At 39.2% G+C, this 17,593-nt stretch overlaps 1 protein-coding gene across 3 annotated transcripts; it reads right to left on the reverse strand.

Annotated features, from left to right (window-relative positions):
- Positions 1-202: 202 nt before the first annotated feature.
- Positions 203-17,075, reverse strand: SARAF (store-operated calcium entry associated regulatory factor). 3 transcript variants are annotated; one of them, XM_077772849.1, is made up of 7 exons: positions 16,812-16,894; positions 13,387-13,550; positions 9,459-9,637; positions 6,337-6,754; positions 4,341-4,467; positions 3,569-3,720; positions 203-1,222 (listed from the first exon to the last, which is right to left on the reverse strand). In XM_077772849.1, exons 2-7 carry the CDS (start codon positions 13,436-13,438, stop codon positions 1,197-1,199), a joined length of 954 nt encoding a protein of 317 aa, XP_077628975.1. In that variant the 5' UTR covers positions 13,439-13,550; positions 16,812-16,894; the 3' UTR covers positions 203-1,196. The 3 variants fall into 3 exon arrangements, with proteins under 3 accessions (XP_077628975.1, XP_077628984.1, XP_077628969.1); XM_077772858.1 differs by lacking the exon at positions 13,387-13,550 and having other exon boundaries at positions 3,569-3,663; positions 16,812-17,075; XM_077772843.1 differs by lacking the exon at positions 13,387-13,550 and having other exon boundaries at positions 16,812-17,074.
- Between the last annotated feature and the right edge of the window lie 518 nt (positions 17,076-17,593).

The following is a 17,593-nucleotide window of genomic DNA, read 5'->3' on the forward strand; positions in this document are numbered from 1 at the left end:
TAAGATTTCTACCAAGTTTTACTGATGAGAGGAAAGGGCAGTGCTGTTCACAATACCCTTTCGACCAGTCCCTAAATCACATTTTAAAGAATAAACACTGGTTTGTTTTTAAATGTTCCTAAAAGGTAAAAATGAGACTCTTGGGTTGCAGAACTTAACTGAGACAAATGATGTAATCTCTCAGAGCTGAGGGGCCTGCAGATTTCTTTTTTTTTTTTTTTTTTAAGCCATTTTTTAGCAGAGGCCTCCTTCTACACCATTTCTGATTCCTTTTTTGAAAACACCAAGTGACTGGTGGCTAAGGCAAGACTACCAGGGGAAATCAGGGAGACAGCTTCTGTGTGAACCCCTTTTCCTTGGGGAAGAAGGATACAAAAAGTTAACACCAATTTGTGTCGAGGCTGGCAGAAAAAATAAGAATTAAACCCTTTGTTTTTATGTTTCCTGTCATTTTAATGTAAGACTGAAACAGACTGCTATAACACTGGAGATTCACAGAGAAGGGCATGCTTCTGCTATTAAAAGACCTTTGCTGAAACATTTAAACTTTACTTCTCAAGAAATGAATATGGAAGTTTCGAACATTTTCATCGGCACACAATCATTCACAACAACGTTCTAGATATTTATTTTCTACTTTTCCCAAAAAAGGTCATTCTCACTTAGTAGTACCCCACCACCACTGAAGGGTTCAAAGCTCCTGAGCTCAAAAGTGATAAATGTAATTGGTAGTCCAAAGCTTGGTTTAAATATTTGAAGAAGAGCAAACATCAAACAGTAAATACCAAATAGATTACTATCATTTTCATAAGGTAATGACTCATACACTAAAACCACGTAAGATTGACATTTTGTGTACGCAAGGTCTAATGGTAACAAAGCCTCAGTCTTAATGGCAGCACAGGTTTTAGAAACTACATTTTCAGCTTTCCATAGTAATCATCACTTTCAGAAACCATCAAACACAACTGCATATTACACTGGCATATAATTCTCTACATAAGCATTTTCTCATGTATCAACTCTTAGTCTCAAGTAACAGAACACAAAAAGTAATCACAGGACAAAAAACCCACAGAACTTTTGCATATTCCCCTTTCCCCCGTTGTTAGCAGGTAGCATTTTTTTTTTTTTTAAGAAACTGATGAAAAGTCAGAAATTTTGCATCCGATGTTTGACTTCCACTTTTTACTTTCTTATCGTCTTCTGGTACCACCATATCCTAAAAAGAGAAGAGTAAAATTTATATTCATTTTCAAAAATGCACTGGCATTGCTTATAAAATGACAACAGTAATACATCTATTGTTAACAATGAGAGAGAGAGAGAGACGGGAGGGAGGGAGTGGGGGGACCAAGGCTATGCAGACGGTGCTTTGCCCCGCACAATAGTCCTCCCAGTCATCCGGGCATCGAGCTGATTAAACTCAGACATGCTGCTGCGAATCGCTTGTAGACAGGAAACTAAAGATGGCTTCCGTGATGAGGGCAATGTGGTATGGGCAATACTCAACGTCTAAGCCAAAAGGCAGAGAAGCCAACGGAGCCAGCCAAGCCCTGCCATCTGTCACATCTCCGGCGGCAAAAAGAAACCATGTGGGGGCAAGTTTCAGGCTCTCAATGGTAAATGTTAACTTCGTTACCCACACACACATGTACACGCACACGCGCTAACAGGTTGTAAGATGACAAGTGTTCCCATCTGGAAAGTCCATGTTCTTTCAGGTTTTCCTTTAGGTTATTTAATGTTTAATGATTTTCTTCATATAAGTCCCATACACTTCTAGTTGAGATTTATGTCTTTTTACAATTTCTGTTTCCAATGAGTATTCTATTACCATGCTTTGTCCTATGTAGCTATATTTTTATATATCCTCCCAATCACTACCTCCTCCTTTTTCTCCCCAAAAGTAACCACTACCTTGACATCTAACTCCATAGGTTAGCTTTGCTTGTTTTTAAACACATATATTTATGAATGTTGTAATCATATTTATATATATTCCTTTGTGTCCGACTTCCTTCTTTTCTTTTTATATTTGGTAGATCTATCCACATTATTGCATACAGCTATTTATTCCCTCTCCTTGTTGCACAGCATTCCATCATATGGCCATAACTCCATTTATTCATATACTTTACTGCTCTTGGATACGTGGGTTTCTTCCACTTGGAGGCTATTAGGAGTAAAGATGTGGGGCGCTTGAGTGGCTCAGTTGGTTAAGCATCCAACCAGATTTCAGCTCAGATCATGATCTCACAATCATGAGATCAAGCTCCACACTAGGCACAGAGCCTGCTTAAGATTCTCTCTCTCCCTCTCTCTCTGACCTTCCCCTTCTTGAGTGCACATGCTCTCTTTCTCCAAAAAAACAAAAAGGAATAAAGAGGCTATGAGCATTCTCATACTTATCTCTCAGTTTACGAATGTGTGCACTTATGTTGCTGTTTGTCTGAGAGTGAAACCGCTGGGTCTAGAGTATATGCTCCTGGTTAATTTAGTAGGTAATGCCAATTCACACCAGTGCTATGAGAAACGCAGTTTTCTATCAATGTCAAGAATTAACCACTCTTCTAGAACTTCCCCTGCTGAAGACAAATCCATTCCACAGCAATCTACTTCATTACCCATTGCCTCCCATTGTCTCCTAATTAGATGGATGTTTAAAAACAAATAGTTTTTTTTTTACTTTTTATATTATATCCTTACTTTTTCCAAAATTTCCTCTTAACAGTAGGAATAAACATTACCACCATACTTTAGACAAGTATTTAAAGTATAGATCAATACATATTTTTTTGAGTTCTGCTGAATATTCAATACATAGAAAATTCCATTTTAGAGCTTAAGAAGAACTCTAGAGGTCACAGAATTAAACATATGTAGAAACCAATATTCAGGAAGGCTGAAGGTCAAATCCCGGTTGGTTAATGCTGGAAGTGAAAGAATGTTTAGAAGTGAGAGGAAAAAATGAATCTGAACTATATTTTGCCTCAGTTAATTGTGCTATTAATATTTCCAATGGGTATGCTAAATAAAACTATGATTACTAATATACAGTTAATTATCATTTTTAATGTATTTTTTAAGTTTATTTATTTATTTTTAGTGTTTGTTTATTTCTGAGAGAGAGACAGACAGAGCACAAGCAGGCAAGGGCAGAGAGAGAAGGAGACACAGAATCTGAAACAGGCTCCAGGCTCCAAGTTGTCAGCACAGAGCCTGACGTGGGGCTCAAACCAACGAACCATGAGGTCATGACCTGAGCTGAAGTCGGATGCTTAACCGACTGAGCCACCCAGGCACCCCTATTTATTGAAGGGGGCAGTGGGAGAGCAGAGAGAGAGGGAAAGACAGAATCCCAAGCAGTCTCGGTGCTATAAGTGCAGAGCCCGATGCAGGGCTCAAACTCACAAACCACGAGATCAGGACCTGAGCTGAAATCAAGAGTCAGGCACTTAACTGACTGAGCCACCCAGGTGCTCCCAGTTAATTATCTTCTTCAGTTCCAAAACTATTTCTATACTTTACTGCCATATGATAAGAAACTCTATGCTTTCGCTCTCACCTGATGCTGTTCTGGTTCTCGTCTCTGAGCCTGCACACTCCGAATAGCTCCCTGAGGCTCCACGAAGTGGTGAGTAGGCGCGGCTATTCCATGTGCTGGAGGATGGAGGAGGAGATGGGTAATACCACGAATCAGAAAAGGGTGTTGCTGCTCTATGAAGACACAAAAGCGTGTCAGGCATCTTCTTTTGACTTCGGTTTTAAATATCCTATTTCTAAACTCTCAGAAAAAATCTTATCAAGTGTTTTCCCTCAGTGTTCTAGTATAACATGAAATAGATACTATTTTGTTCTTCTGATACTGTATGGTCATCGCCATGGCAGGGAAGTGACAAGGAAAGGAGACTCTTTCAGAACTCACACTCAGATAAAATCTAAAATTAAACTACCAATAACACTGAAGACATCCCAAAATCTGGCTCCAAGCCCTGCCCAGCCTTGCGTCCCCCATTCCCCTACCAAACCTGACGGCTAACTGTTCCTCAAGCGCGGTGCCCTTTCCTATCTTCTCATTTTCTCAGGCATTAAGAAGACAGTCTTTTTCCTAACTCATAATATCCATGATGACGACATCGGAAGAAAAAACACAATGAAAGAAAATAACATATACAGTATCGATGAAAGCCCATACAGCAGAGACTGATTTAATAGGGTAATGTCACCATAATTTATTTTCCTCAACAAAACCAAATCCAGTCCAATTGCAAGCAAAACAAAGAAGCTTCCAAAGAAAAGTGGAACTAAAGCGCAAGTAAGGTCAATGCAAAACCTACCGATTGCTGCCAAACAGATACCCCAGTATTCCTCCAGTTCCCAAGCCAGTCCAGAACCCGGGTCCTGAATTGCCGTATCCTTGTCCTGTGAAAGCACTGCCAAAACCAGAAGTTGCACCATGTGGTCCTAGAAATAAAAATGATTCATTATATATCCTCATACAAACAAAACATGGCCTACAACACCAAAAAAAATACATTTCAGTTATTTCATCTGCACTATCTATTGCTAATACTCAGCCGTCTACTCGTAAACAAGCTGTAGTCAAATAGTGTATTCACAAAATACTGATTTATAACTGAGAAGTCCCTTTCCCACAGACATGAAAAAAAGGCATCTCAGAAGGGAGGGGGGTTACCTCCTGCAGAGTCACATTTGCCCTGCTCAGGATCAGCTACTGCAAGATGACCCCACTTGTCGGAGGTCCTTCCTTTCGGCATTATGAACATCTATGAAAGCATCACATGATAGCTGTCCTTGGTACCCAATGCAGGAATCCAAGTGGAGGCAGCCAGATATTTGTATCAAGTGGGAAGTCAAGTCTTAAACCAAAAAAGTACCTTCTGCTCAGATGAAGTTTTTTTTTTTAATAACTCAGTATAACACATCAGTATAACATAAAGTGTCCTAATCTCACTTGTACAGCATAAGAAACTTGTACATATGTCCCCGTGCATGTAACCTCTACCCACATCAACAAAACATTTCTTGCACCCCAGGAGGCTCCCTCATGACAATTCCCAATAGATAACCACCCACAACGGAGATCAGCATTACCCCAACTTCTCTCACTATACTTTGGTCTTACCCATTCCTGAACTTCTAAATATAATCATATATCAGGTACTCTTCCATGTCTGGCACATCATTAAGTTTATGAGAATCAACCCCCCCCCCCCCAAATGCACACATCAGGTTTTGGTTTTGTTTTTTAAAACCGATCTATAGTATTAAATTGTGTGAAAAAAAAAATCACAACTTGTCTCATTCTTCTGTTTATGGACATTCTATTTCCAATTTTTGGCTGTTGTGAATAAAACTATTATAAATATTCCATGCATATCTTTTTGTGTACAAATACACGCATTTCTCTTACATATGCATCAAGGAATGGAGCTGCTGGGTCATAGGAGAGGCCAATGTTTAATTCTAGTAGACAGTGACAGTTTTCTCAAGTGTTTTCTATTTTAACTCCTACCATCAAGTTTCAATGGATTCCATCCTTGTCATTACTTGGCACTGTGCCTTTTTAATATTAGCTCTTATGGTGGTTAATAATGAATTCAATGTGGTTTTAATCTGCATTTTCCTAAAGACTAATGATGTCAGGCACCTTTTCATATTGTTACCGGACATCTAGATATCTTCTTTTATTATAAAATGGCTATTCAAGTCTCTGTCCATTTTAAAAATTGGGTTGTCTGTCTTTCCTTAGATTTGTGGGAAAGTTTTTTACATATTCTAGATACACACCCTGTGTTGAAAATAATGTTTTACAAATATTTTCTCCCAGTCTGTGGCTTGCCTTTTCACTCTGTTAATGTTGTCTTTTGATGGCTAAACATTCTCAATTTAAATAAAGTCGAATTTATCCATCTTATCTTTTTGGCTGGAACTTTTGGTATCCAAAGCAATTTCTGCCCATCCCATGGTCATGACAAATATTTTCTTATGTTTTACCTTTTATGCTGAGATCTATATTTAATGAATAGATTTTTGTGTATGGTATGACATGGATTTCAAGGTAAATGCTTATTGCCAAATCTGATCAAGTTTTTCTGATTAAGATGATTTATAATTTAACCCTGCCACCTTAAAATAGTGGTCACAATTATCCTTACACAGAAAAATAGGTAAAAGAAGTTGGAAAAAGAAAAGATGAGAGGACAAATCTGTTTTGGTCTCCCAATGTCACCATTTTCTATTTCAGAAACCAGCACAAGATTCACTACCTCACATCGACCTTACTTATTGCCATTACCTAGCGAAACATACCTGTGAAGTCAGACTTAAAGCCTGCAGGAGGGGGTCCTGCTGAGTTGGTGAATCTCTGATAACGATGGGAATATGGAGGATACTCAGAATACGGGGGAGGAGAATCCTGACCATCACTAAGGAACAATTTATAAACTCCAAAAGCAATAGCAAGTAGTACTACGATGGTAATCAATCCACTGATGCCACAGGAATTTGAGGAGTGCAGCTTGTTATAATAATCAGAGAAAGAGTTAAAGCCATAGTTTTTTCCAGACTCTCTCAATTTCTTCAGACCAAGTTCTGTGTAATCTAAGTTATACTCCAAGCCACAGGAACCTCTCAGTACATACTGGTCTTCGGAGGATTCATAGCCTTCACAGCTCACTACAGTTTTTCCAAATTTATATGCAATATCTAAATCAGTCTTACATTCCCACTGTGAAGAAAAAACAGAAATAGATTATTAGAATCAAAATGTTTTTAAATAAATACTATTTGGGTTATACAGCTATCATAACAATATAAAATGAAGCTGGGGAATGATAAAGTTCAAAACAATGAGTACTTCGGTGTTGGGGAGAAGGCAACCTAAGGGCTTCAAAGGTAGGTTGGAGGTACCTGAGTGTTTGTTTTATTACTATTCCTTATTCCTTACACATACACGAGGAATTCTTTTGTACATATTAAGCATTCCACAATTTATATAACTGTTAAGCAAAATTTTAAATGTCAACCTTTGCTACTGTAATTCAAGATGTTTACTTTAAAAATAGAGGTTCTTGGGACACCTGGGTGGCTTAGTCAGGTAAGTGTCCAACTCTTGATTTCAGTTCAGGTCATGACCTTGTAGTTCGTGGGTTCAAATTCTATGTGGAGCCCCATGCAGAGCCTGCTTGGGATTCTCTCTCTCTCTCTGCCCCTTCCCTGTTCGTTCCCTCTCTCTCCCTTTCAAAATAAATAAATAAAAACTTTAAAAATAGGGGCACCTGGGTGGCTCAGTCGGTTAAGCGTCCGACTTCGGCTCAGGTCATAATCTCACAGTTCGTGGGTTGGAGTCCCGTGTCAGGCTATGTGCTGACAGCTAGCTCAGAGCCTAGAGACCGTTTCAGATTTCTGTGCCTCCCTCTCTCTCTGACCCTCCCCTGCTCACACTGTCTCTCTCTCTCTCAGAAATAAAAAACATTAAAAATTTTTTTAAATAAAATAAAAAAGTTATTTAAAGGTTAAGTCTCAAAAATCAGCATCATACATGAATATCTGGTAACTACATATAGCATCAGAGATAGTACATAACCTTGTAGAAAAAACTTTCCACACAGGGGAGCTTGGGTGGCTCAGTTAGTTAAGCATCCAACTTTGGCTCAGGTCATGATCTCACCATTCGTGAATTCAAGCCATTTGTCAGGCTCTGTGCTGACAGCTCAGAGCCTGGAGCCTGCTTCAGATTCTATGCCTCTCTCTCTGCCTCTGCCCAACTCAAACTCTGTTTCTCTCAAATGTAAACATTAAAAAAAATTAAAACAAAAAACAGAAACTTTCTATAAAAATGTTATAATAGCATGGACTAACTTTTCAGGATCCAATCCTGTAAGTAAGTAATCTACTAAAAAACTTTTTTTTTAAGTAATGCCCATCATGGGGCCTGTGTTCAGAACCCCAAGATCAAGAATCACATGCTCCACCAACTGAGACAGTCAGGCAACCCCTCTTAAATTTTAAGATCTTTAGAAAAATGCAAAAAGAATTCACACTAGCCTCAAATACTTCCCCCTTAAAAAAAAGTCCTAGTTTAAATTCCATAATTAGGGGCACCTGGGTGGCTCAGCCGGTTAAGCGTCCAACTTCAGCTCAGGTCATGATCTCACAGTTCGTGGGTTCGAGCCCTGCGTCGGGCTCTGTGCTGACAGCTAACTCAGAGCCTGGAGCCTGTTTCAGACTCTCTGTCTCTCTCTCTGACCCTCCCCTGTTCATGCGCTTGCTCTCGCTCTCTCTCTCTCTCAGAAATAAAACATAAAATTTTTTTTTTTTAATTCCATAATTATATTTTGAGCTAAATAGGTAATATGCTTCTTTAGCTGCATTTAAAGAGACACAAGCTAAAATAGATCTGGTTTGTTCTGCCTTTCTGTAAGTTTTTGGCCAAATTACCTCCTCTCTCAAATTTCAGATATGCTATTTTATTTTTTATACCAGCATTATTGAGCTATGACTCCTATATCATACCTTCACCCATTTTGATGGTTTTTAGTGTATTCGTAGTTGTGCAACCATTGCCACAATCAATTTCAGTATATTTTCACCACTGCAAAAAGAAATCTCATCTCCATTAGCAGTCACTCCTTACTTCCTCCCCAAATTTCCCAGCCCTCAGCAACTACCAATCTGTCTCCATGGATTTCTCTATCTTGGATGTTTCATATGAATGCAATCAGACAATATGTGACTAGCTTCTTTCACCTAGCATCATGTTTTCACACATAGTGTAGCATGTATCTCTATGTCATTTTTTTTTATGGCTCAATAATATTCCATTGTATGGCTCTACCACATTTTCTTTACTCATTCATCAAAGACGGACATTTAGGATGTTTCTACTTTTTGGCTATTATATATAATACTGCTACAACCATTTATGCACACATTTTTGTGTGGACACATGTTTTTAATTCTTTTGGGCATATACCTAGAAGTGGAATGACTCGGTAACTCTATGTCATGAAGAACCGCCAGGCAGTTTTCTAAAGCACCTGTACCATTCTACATTCCTAACAGTCTACAATTCTTGATCATATTAACATTATTTCCCAAAAGTAGGTTGGTATTTTTTGAGGAATGACAGTAAAATGATAACCAGCAGAGATTCTCTACCCCCATCTCAAATATATAAAGTTTTGAAAATTTACTAATGTCTCAGGAGAAATTTATGGCATGAAAATTACAATGAGTATTTCCAAGCTTTAAAATCAGTTTTCTTTGGAGGATGTTTTTCCAGAAAATAAGTGATTTTTATTTATATATTTAACTTGAGATTTTCTACATGTACTTCCCAAAAACACTGAATAATATCCCAATAAACACTTTATTGAATAAAAAAACTACACTAGTTCCAACTAGACTGCCATCAACATAATGAATATTACCTGTACATCATAACCATCCCAACCTTTGTTCTGACACTGTATGACTTTTGGGGTATAAGAATCACATCCAGCTGTGCCTCCAACACATTTCAACTGTGGAATCGGATCCAGCCTACGGGAGGCGGTATAGCGGTCGTGGTAGAGAGTAAGGGCTTTTACATCCCGCAATAATATTCTGTCTGAAACATGAAGAACACAGACGAACAGGTAGTAAATATCCTGTCAAACACAGAAAAGGTCATCCTAATAAAACACTTGTCATAGAAAATCCTTCCAAAAGTAAGTAGGTATAGAATTCTAGATTGTCACTCAACCAAGAGGTGAAATTTTCAGACATCTGAAAGGTTTCAAAATATTTACCTCCCAGGTATCAATTCTCAGTAAGATAATGAAAGATAGTCACCACCAAGAGAAAAAAACAAAACAAAGAGAAAGACATAAAAACCAGAGGACTAAAGAAAAAGTAATGGCATACAAAGGGACAAAGGGAATCCCAAGGAGAGTGATGAATGAAGATAGCAATAGGACAACCACGGCCAGGCAGAGGACACCAAGTCCACACTGGAAGAGTACTGCTCAAAAGACATATGAGGGCTGCCAGCAAAATTCCCTGCTGCTACCATACCATCTCTTTCAAACCTAAGGAAAGAAATGTCCAGGTGAACCTTGCTTTGGTTTTTATCCGTATTTGGTCTGTCTTGGCCTCCAGCTGATGAAGTTCCTTCTCTTCCCCACCATGTCCTGGTAACTGGGATCAGCTGGTTTTACCCTATTCCTAAGTGCAACAGATAGACCATGGGAAGCTTAGAAGTGAAAGATCTAAAGCAACCTACTCCTTCTGACCATATTTCTGTCCAATGTTCAAAATCGGACCATTACAGTCTTTGGCAGATACTTTAATTATAGGAAGTCCTATGTTTCCCATGACTTTCCCCAGTGATTTCCCCAGAAAGGGTGCTTAAAATCTCAGGAAACCTGAAGCCATAGGCCTTTTTTTTTTTTTTTTTTTTACACCGCTAAGAAATGAGCTAGTCAGTTTTTTAAAAACTTTTAGGGTCTTACCCCATACATGAGTAGAAAAACTGAAGTAAAAAAAGTATTCATTCAAAAATCAGGAAAGTGGGGCGCCTGGGTGGCTTAGTCGGTTAAGCGTCCGACTTTCGCTTAGGTCATGATCTCGCGGTTCGTGGGTTCGAGCCCCGCGTCGGGCTCTGTGCTGACTGCCAGCTCAGAGCCTGGAGCCTGTTTCAGTCTGTGACTCCCTCTCTCTCTGACCCTCCCCTGCTCACGCTGTCTCTCTCTCTCCTAGAAATAAATAAAACATTTAAAAAAAAAAATCAGGAAAGTAGCTACCTCCAGGAAAGGAAATGTGCCTAGAAAGGATTATGCAGAATTCTCTTTTCTTTCTCTTAACTAAATGGGGCTACAATGATGTTCAGTTTTTCTTCTTTAAACTATTCATGTATGTTTTATTTATTCATCTTTATATATGATATACTTCATAATTTTTTAAAATAGTGAAACCCACTCTTCCTCCAATTTTACATTTCTGTGATAACCCAAATTAACAATCTGGTAAGTACTTTTTACTTGCTTACCCAGACACAGATACAGGGGTTGTTTTGATTGTTAGTTTATTTTTTATAAAAAATGAAACACAGAGTCCACATTATTCTTCACATGGTTTTTCCACTTACATACATACATCATACATCATGGGCATTCCCTCATATCAGCAGATACAGATCTCATTTATACTGATTTACCAAAAAAAGAACTTAATAAATGCGACTAAACTGAAATTTATCAGCCACTCTCTCACCAAAATGCAATAAAATTAGAAATATAATGATACAGGGCTCCTGGTGGCTCAGTTGGTCGGGTGTCCAACTCTTGATTTCTGCTCGGGTCATTATCTCACAGTTAGTGGAGTAGAGCCCTGAGTCTGGCTCCCTGCTGACAGTACGGAGTCTGCTTGGGATTTCTCTCTCCCTCGCTCTCTGCCCCTCCCCCACTGGTGCATGCTCGCTCGCTCTCTCAAAATAAACTTAACAGAAAGAAATATAATAACATAAAATATATACTAACATATAAAATCAATAATGAAAAGACAGCTGAATACCAGTAACAAAGAAAGGAAATTTGAACTATATATATTGAAATATATTATTAAATCTGTAGTAGCATAAACAGTACAGTACCGGCACAGGATTAGAAGAATTGATCACTGTATACGATGGACAAAAGTTAATCCACAATGGCTAAAAACTTACACCATAAAACATACAACAAAAATGTACAAAACTCAAAGAAAATGTTTATGATCCTGGTATGGGGAAATCTTAAGACACCAAAAGCAAAAGACTGAGCAGCAAGATAAAGACTGCAATTGATCAAGTTATGTTCGATCTATAAAAATCCAAAATCCATAATAACGCTCAAAAAGAATGCAAAAAACGCATTTTTCACTAAAAGTTGCTACCTACCTCCTTTTTCCTGAAAATTGGCAATTAAAGATTAAAAATTAAATTTTTATTCTGACTTTCTATCAGGAACTATAATCTGAAATAGCCTCAGGTGATAATGGAAATCTCAACTTTACTGAAGAATGACAGCTAATAAATGCAAATGAAATGACAGAATTGGAAAAAAAATCATCACTTTATAACCCCTAAAGAAACAGATTCAGACAAGGATTTATGTGTTTTAAAATCATTAAGAGATCAGATATTGATATGGGGCTAAGTAACATTACACAGAGAGCTTTCTGGAAAAATATAACTTCACAAGGAAGAAATAAAACCATTTTTAATACACTAGTTAATCTTAGCATCAATAATGGTAGAACAAACTGATATACCATCCACTACGATGTAATCCCTGAAAGTATTTAACATGAATTTTATCAGTCCTTCGGACTTACCATTCAGTCTCCAAGAAATACAGGGAAGGAAAAAAGTAAGCTAAAACAACGCCACAAAAAAAACAATCCAGAAGGTAGGATATTCCAAATAAAGGACAACAGGCCCAAGCCCTTCAGCAAAGCAACAGCATAAAAAAAGGATTTCTACATTTAAAAAGACTTAAAGGAGAATAAAATCAAAGGTGATGCAAGGACCTGGATTGGGTCTTGGAATGAATCAACCAGTTTAGACATATTAGGCACAAATGTGGTATCTGATATGGAATAATTAGTTGACATTAAGAAATTAATATTAATTTTGTCAGGGGTTAATGTTACTTTTACCTTACGGGTAAAAGTTCCTTTTAAAAAAGGGGAGGAGCATATTGAAGGATTTAGTGGTGGCCTGTCATGATGCCTAAAATCACATAGAAATATTTCAACCTTAAATATGGCGTTGAAAGGAAACAAGGAATATACAAAGATTGATTACCTGCCATTAAAATTTAAAATATCATTCCCAGGGGTGCCTGGGTGGCTCAAGTTGGTTAAGCATCCAACTTCAGCTCAGGTCACGACCTCCCAGTTCGTGGGTTCAAGCCTAGCCTCAGGCTCTGTGCTGACAGCTCAGAACCTGGAAACGGCTTCAGACTCTGTGTCTCCCTCTCTCTCTGCCCCTCCCCTGCTCACACTCTCTCTCTCAAAACTGAATAAACATTAAAAAAAATTTTTTTTTAGAAATAAATCCAGATACATGTGGGAATTCAATATAAGATAAAGTGGGCTTTCTAATTTAGTAAAAAAAAAAAAAAAAAGCCTTCCTTAAATGACACCAACATAACTGACTACTGCAGCTAGAACAAACTCTACCTACAGCTATATAAAAACCTAATTCCATATGGACTAAAATTTCCAAGAATCATATTAAAATAAAATATGCTATATTAACCCCAAACTATCACCTCATACATAAAAACTGTAACAATGAAAGTATTCAATGGTTTAAAAAGTCATAAGGTGGGGCACCTGGGTGGCCCAAGCAGTTGAGCATCCAACTCTTGATTTCGGCCCAGGTCATGATCCCAGGGTCGTGGAATCAAACCCTGTGTCAAGCTCTGTGCTGAGTATGGAGCTTGCTTGAGATTCTCTCTTTCCCTCGGCCCCTCTCCCCTACTCCACATGCTCTCTCTCTAAAATAAAAAAATTTAAAAATTGTTTAAAAAGTCATAAGACATTATTAAACTAAATAACATAAAAAAATTTTTAAAAATAAAGTAAGTAACAGGAATAACAATAACTTGAAATTATTGTAGCAGGGCTGAGATAAAACAAAGGACACTGAACTAAATTCCCATCACCAACTTACTATACAGGACTTTGGCCAAGTCAATTTATCTGTACAGAAATTTCCTCACTTGTAAAATTAAGAAGATAATATCAACTTTAAAACTGGTCCTGAAGCTTACATTTATCAACCTTAAAATAGATTATGAAACTTAGATATAATTTACTAGAATTATCCAGCCAAGTACTTGATACATAATAGATGATCAAGTACAATAAATATTTTTGAGATGTTTAAGGAGCTATATACACATGAGGTATTATTACCATAACCCTACAGCAGCTTTCCTCCCTGGACATCCTAAAGGTCACTAGGTTTTGTGGCACTAAAAATTCCTATGTTGAAGCCCTAATCCCAATGTCATATTTGGAGGCAGGGCCTTTGGGAAGTGTTAGTTTTAGATAAAGGCTTGAGGATGAAGCCCCTCATGATAGGATTAGATCCTTATAAGAAGAGGAAAAGACCAGAGCTCTCTCCTCTGCCATGTGAGGACATAACAACAAAATAGCCTTCTGCAAACCCTGATCTTCAACTTCCCAGCCTCCGGAAAACAAACAAACAAGTTTGTTGGTTAAGCCACCCAATCATAGTATTTTAACAGCCGGAACTGAGACAAGGTCTAAGAACAAAATGCTCACACCCATCCTCCACTAGTTATACCCATCAAGGGTCACAGACTCACAAATCGAAATCCACTTACAGGTCTCAAATTTAAGATGAACAAAACCAAAGTCCCCCAAACATGCTTCTCCCACAATCTTCCACATCTCAGGAAATGGTGAGTCCACGCTCCTAGCCACTCAGGCAAAAAACCTCATCTTCTCCTCCCACCCCTACATCTAATCCATCAAAATATCATGTCAGCTCCACCTTCTAAATAGGTAAGAATCCAACCACTCTCACCAACTCCACTGCTCTCCCCTGGCCAAACCATCACTACTCTTGAAACTCACTGTACCAGCAGCCTCTTCACTGGCCTCCCAGCTTCCCTGGACCCCCTACAGTCTGTTCTCCACAGAACAGACAGAATTCACCTTGAAAATACAACTCATAGCAGGTCATTTACGCTTCTTCTCCCTTCAGGTTTCTGATCAAATGTCACCTTAACAGTGGCTTCTTCCCTGACCAATGCATATTTTGAAAATCCCACTTCTACCTTCTTTCCCCTGTGTTATCATTGTCCAATCCACTTTTCACCATATGACATGCTACTTACCAGTTTCTCTACTGTCTATTTCTTGTCAACAGATGTAAACTCCTTGGGGTCAAGACACTCAGTTTTGTTTTGTTAAATTTTTTTATGTCTTTATTTTGAGAGACAGAGAGCAAGCGGGGGAGGGGAGAGAGAGAGGGAGACACAAGATCTGAAGCAGGCTCCAGGCTCTGAGCTAGCTGTTAGCACAGAGCCAGACGCGGGGCTTGAACCCAGGAACCATGAAATCATCCTGAGCCAAAGTTGGACACGTAACCAACTGTGCCACCCAGGAGCCCCAAGACACTCAGTTTTGTTAACTGCTATATTCCCAACACCCAGAAAAGTGACTTAAATATAAAATAATTCCATAAAGAATTTTGAAAAGTCTTAGGTAATCTCTTTAGAATGGGTATACAATTTTTTTCCAGACAAATCACTGCTCTATGTTAGCTAAAGACAAAGTAAGTACATCCAAAGCCAAAAAAAAAATTAATACAAAATGCAGGAGTGATTATTGCTTTAATAAAGGGCTTGATAAAACTTAACCCAATAAAATGCTGTCATAAAACAGTTCCTCAAAATAAATTTAAGGTAAACTAGGATTTATAAATATCAATTGTGTTTACTCTGCAAAATATTTTGGTGCTTTTTGTTCCAGAACAATAGTTTATAGAGAACGGAGACTAAGATTTCCAAGAAGCAGTTCACCATTAATTTAAATTTGGTTCCTTTTTTTTAATTCCCCTGATTCTTCATCTGTAAACTTCCTTTTTTTTACTTAAGAATTGAAGATTCAAAAGTTTCAATCCGGTTTTTAAACTGTAATTCTGACCAAAGTGTCATCTTTATATACAACTTTCCAGGAATACATAAGGAAATTACATGGACATTTAAACCCAACTTGGCTTTTATTACTAATAAAACATCCACATTCAAATGAGTTACTCAAAGTCAAGCACCTTCTTTCTCATTTTAGCATTTAGGAATAAAATAGGAAATTACAGAAATAAATCTGTTGCTTAAGAAACAGGCGTTTCCTATCACCCAAGTCACAAATGCAATATTGAAACTTTAAATACCTTAACATCTTCATTCCCCAAACCAAAAACGATGCTTTAACTGTTTAAAAATTATTTCTTACATAATTCCAATTTAACAGCACGCATCATTAAATGGAAATCTATGTTTATGTATATATTACACAGAATATTATTTATCCCACAAAAATTCTTCAGAAAATTCTAATAGAAATTAGAAATTCTAATAACACATGTGCCATCATGTACCATCACACACACAATAATGTCTTTTAAATTCTAGTGTTCGGTGGAAAACAATGGGAAAAGCTGACGTAACGCAATGAACTTAACTGTAGTGATCAGAATGAGAAGCATGAGTTTTGCTCACATGTCTGTGATTCTGCTAACCTGCCTGCAAGGTTTATATCCCTGTCCACTAAGTGTGACTCACAGACTGCCGGTGCTGTGCCAACTGTCAGCCATAGCAACAGGCAGCCATGACAACAGGCAGCCAAGATGACATCAGACAGTCATGACAACAAAGAAAAATGAGCAGGGGAGAATGGAGCTTTCCAGTTAGTCTTAGGGATGAGGGCTGTCGTCCGAGAAAGCAGAAGGTAGACAAATTCTCGGAGTCCAGGGAAGGGAGAGAGAGGACCTTAAATATACAGAGTCGTCCCGCCCCGCCCACTTCCCAACTGTCCCCACTTGTCCCGCAAGACTTCTGGGAAAAGCAAAAAAGCCAGGTAGGACGCTGATGACTAGGGAAGAAGATGGAAATGAGAAACTAGGATAGAAAGGCCCAGGCGGCGGCGAACGGAAATGGTCGCCTGTTGGGCCTCTGGGCGCTGGCTGCTTTCAAAATAAAGGGGCGGGTGAGGACGGCACTCACCAGGGTCGTTCCAGCCGAGGGCGGGGCCAGTGATCAGCAGAAGCAAGAGGAGGCTGGGAAGGAGAGAGCGTCCAGCAGCTTCCGGCCCGCCGGCTGCGGCCATGGCTCGGTTGAAGAGAGCGGACGGCTGCCAGGCGCTCAAAGGCCGGAATCGGAGCTGCGGAAGTCCGCGCGCCGCTGCGCGACGACAGGGACGGCGGCGAAGGGAAGGTCTGTCTGCAGAGCCGCAGCGACGATCGGTGCGCAAGTGTTACGTCACTGCCACTGCGTCGCGCGTTAGAACACGAGTAAACGCCGCGGGCCCCGCCCCTAAGGCTTAGAGCGGCTGGAGGCGGGGCCAAGGGAAGAACAGGGTTGCAGGGGGCCGAGCCCTGGGCGGGGCGCAGGACGCTGTGGGCGGTACCGAAATCCGGACCCTCCCTGTTGCGTTTGGTCTGCAGCTCCGCAAGATTCCGCGCGAGGGTGCAGCGGTTAGAGGGGTTGAAACCAACGCGAAATCTAAGTGCAGTTAGGTTATACATTTCCGAAACCTTCGTAAACTTCCTGAGGGAAATGGCTGTGCACTAGAAAACTTTATCCCCAGCACCTAACATGGAGCCTGGCACGTGACTCGCGTCCCACTGGTTTGCTAAGATTGGGGTGAAACGTAGCATGGAAATATGTTGTCTGGTTCAGAAGCTCAGAGCCTCTACCTATTTTCTTGTACGTGGAGGCAGTAGGAATTTACAAAATATCAGAAGAAGAAACTACTACCTAAAGAACCAGAGAAAACCGTTCTAAGA

The sequence above is a fragment of the Crocuta crocuta genome, unplaced genomic scaffold, assembly GCF_008692635.1.
Source record: "Crocuta crocuta isolate KB4526 unplaced genomic scaffold, BGI_CrCroc_1.0 scaffold140, whole genome shotgun sequence".
Taxonomy (NCBI): domain Eukaryota; kingdom Metazoa; phylum Chordata; class Mammalia; order Carnivora; family Hyaenidae; genus Crocuta; species Crocuta crocuta.

Bases quoted from the DNA above. Each gene is read 5' to 3' on its own strand.
- SARAF (XM_077772843.1), bottom strand. From the start codon at position 16,914: ATGGCCGCAGCCGGCGGGCCGGAAGCTGCTGGACGCTCTCTCCTTCCC. The intron at 9,638-16,811 runs GTGAGTGCCGTC...TTCATGTTTCAG, and splicing joins CCTCGGCTGGAACGACCCTG to ACAGAATATTATTGCGGGAT. The intron at 6,755-9,458 runs GTAATATTCATT...TTTTCTTCACAG, and splicing joins GGGATGGTTATGATGTACAG to TGGGAATGTAAGACTGATTT.